The following is a 2,763-nucleotide window of genomic DNA, read 5'->3' as shown; positions in this document are numbered from 1 at the left end:
TAATCTTACTCTTATGTGCAGACTCAGAGCCGGTATCCATGTCCCACCACAGCGGCACGTAAAAGACCTTTGATATTCTGTCATAGGTGCAGTTGGCTGATTACACCTAAAGTGGCAAACACCTGGGTAGCGCGCGCGACTCTTCTTTCTGCTAGCTTTCCATTGGGAGGAAGCGACTCTTCTTTCTGCTAGCTTTCCATTGGGAGGAAGCGACTCTTCTTTCTGCTAGCTTTCCATTGGGAGGAAGCGACTCTTCTTTCTGCTAGCTTTCCATTGGGAGGAAGCGACTCTTCTTTCTGCTAGCTTTCCATTGGGAGGAAGCGACTCTTCTTTCTGCTAGCTTTCCATTGGGAGGAAGCGACTCTTCTTTCTGCTAGCTTTCCATTGGGGGGAAGCGACTCAAAATGTCCAGTAATGGGATACTACATCAATTGAAATTGAAACGTTACCAACCGAGCTGCAGCATTATTAATATGGCGCGAACATGTCTTAAAGAAGAGCGTCAACCAGAATATCAACTACAACAATTCATTTTCCAAACTACAGAGCGTACTGATCACGTCGTGGAACAAATTCCCATTTTATGATTCTTCCACGTTCCCACAAGAAAAAACACACAAAAAAACCAAGAATACCTTGCTTGACCCCATGGTTTTTAACACTTCACCAAACATACTTCTCTTTTCTTTTTCGACATTGAAGCTAGAACTGAAAGAAGCGCAAACTTTCTTGTCAAGAAAAAACACACATAAACCAATACATACCTTTCTTGACCCCATCGTTTTTGATGACATCAGTGAGCACAACAGGAGGCTTCTGTGAGTTCTGTTGGGGATTTCGCATGACAACCACCATCTCTGGCTCAACGGAGTCCTCTAAATTCGAATCTTCTTCCTCCGCCAACATCACCTCATGCTGAGCATCGTTCGGCACAGCTTTGGATTTGGTGACAGTTACGGGTGGCTGCTTGGTGATAGCACCGGGTGGTGGTTTCGTGATACCCAAGCGTAATTTGTGCCTCAGAACCTGTCCTTTCGTTGTGGCGTCTGTGCCGATTGTGTCGAGGTTCGTCTCACTGCAGGCTGTCAGGTGTTCCGACAGGTAGCTCGCTCTGGATTTTTCGAGGGACAAAGATGTTTTGTTCTTTTTGGGCGCGTGAAAATGCTGGGGGGCAACCTCGAAGGTTGACTGTTTGGCCCCCATGTTGAGTCACGATCCACGTTCCCGGAGATATAGTCCTGTGACTTATATGTTTTGATGTCTGTGTACTGTCCGTCCACTGTACTAAACTTCCCAGCACTTTTATTGAACTTCCCTACTGACACACTTGCTGTCAGACTGAGACTCTGTATACGTAGTGCTGATGACAGAAAATGTGACGACTGAGCATGTGCTGCGCACTACTGCCTGTCGACTATACTATAGTTCCCAGCACTTTTACTGCAGTCCCCTACTGACACACTAGTCGCCAGGGACTCTGTATAAGTAGTGCTAATAACAGAAAATGTGACGAAAATGGTATTGAGCCTGTGCCGCTCACTACTACCCGTCGTTCACTGAAACACAGCTTCCAACACTGACTTCAAAAGTCAAGTCACTTCAAAAATCCCGTCGCTCTGCAAGCACGCTCGTCGTCAGGAACACTGTAGAGGCGACAGTTCTTAAAACAGAACAGTGTGGCTAAAGCCAAACGCATTCCTGCCACTGTGGGCTATACGTAAAACAGTTCTCAAAACTTCAGGAGTCAAGCCACTTAAATTCAAGTCGTTCGACTAAAACGCTTGTCGTCAGAAACACGTATAGCAGCGGTAATCAGAGACGATGTGACTACGGCGTTCGCATTTGTGACACTCAGTACTGTCTGTGGGCTACACAACACTTCCCAAAACTGACTAGTCACAGAGAGCCCCGTCGTTCTACTGACACGCTTGTCGTCAGAAACACCTTAGAAGCGGCAGTGCTAAAAACAGAAAATGTGACTAAAGTGTTCCAATGCCTGCCACTGTGGGCTAAAAAACAAATTATCTCAACACTTCACGAGTCAAGTCACTTAAAGGCCTTTCGTTCTACCGACACACCCGTCGACACGGACACAATACAAGCAGTGTTAAAAAACAGGTGATTATTTTGAAAACGAGAAGCCGTCGTTTTTTGAGACTAGCTTTCCATGGTGCATGGTGAAATGGTACCCCAAACCGCTGATGTGTGCACAAAGCCCTCTCTGTGCGTTTTTGAGTTGCGGCTGGGTGTTTGATGTGTATGTTGCACCTTAATTGTCGCTGAAACAGAAGAAGGAGAGAACATCTTGAATGGTAATATCGTGGTTTGACTCGATTACACTCTGATTTGTGCTAGGCCGTGCAGCTAGTATAAATGAAATTGACCCGACTACGTTCGCTTTTTATGATGTAGTTTTTGTTAACTATTAAATTTTAAACAATTAATTAGGGGCTACAAATGAAGAAAAAAAAACACACACACACACAAAGAAAACAAAAAGACGAACAGGATTGGTTTGACATGATAACAGTATAATTATACAAGCTGGGTTTTCTTCTTCTCCATTTCTCTGCTCTCTTTAACTTTAAGGTGGTTTTCTTCTTCTCCATTTCTCTGCTCTCTTTTACTTTAAGGTGGTTTTATTCTTCTCCATTTCTCTGCTCTCTTTTACTTTAAGGTGGTTTTATTCTTCTCTATTTCTCTGCTCTCTTTACTTTAAGGTGGTTTTCTTCTTCTCCATTTCTCTGCTCTCTTTTACTTTAA

At 44.2% G+C, this 2,763-nt stretch overlaps 1 protein-coding gene across 1 annotated transcript in view; it reads right to left on the bottom strand.

The window, feature by feature from the left end:
- LOC138981027 (uncharacterized) overlaps window positions 1-2,270 on the bottom strand; it is a 26,692-nt gene extending 24,422 nt beyond the window's left edge. The window contains exon 1 of the mRNA XM_070353822.1: window positions 765-2,270. Coding sequence (XP_070209923.1) covers window positions 765-1,203 — 439 coding nt within the window. The 5' untranslated portion in view covers window positions 1,204-2,270. The remainder of the gene's footprint in view (window positions 1-764) is intronic.
- Between the last annotated feature and the right edge of the window lie 493 nt (window positions 2,271-2,763).

The sequence above is a fragment of the Littorina saxatilis genome, linkage group LG12 (assembly GCF_037325665.1).
Source record: "Littorina saxatilis isolate snail1 linkage group LG12, US_GU_Lsax_2.0, whole genome shotgun sequence".
In the NCBI taxonomy this organism is placed as follows: Eukaryota; Metazoa; Mollusca; class Gastropoda; order Littorinimorpha; family Littorinidae; genus Littorina; species Littorina saxatilis.
Note: the sequence above shows the minus strand (reverse complement) of the source record. Positions and strands in the feature narration are given on the sequence as shown.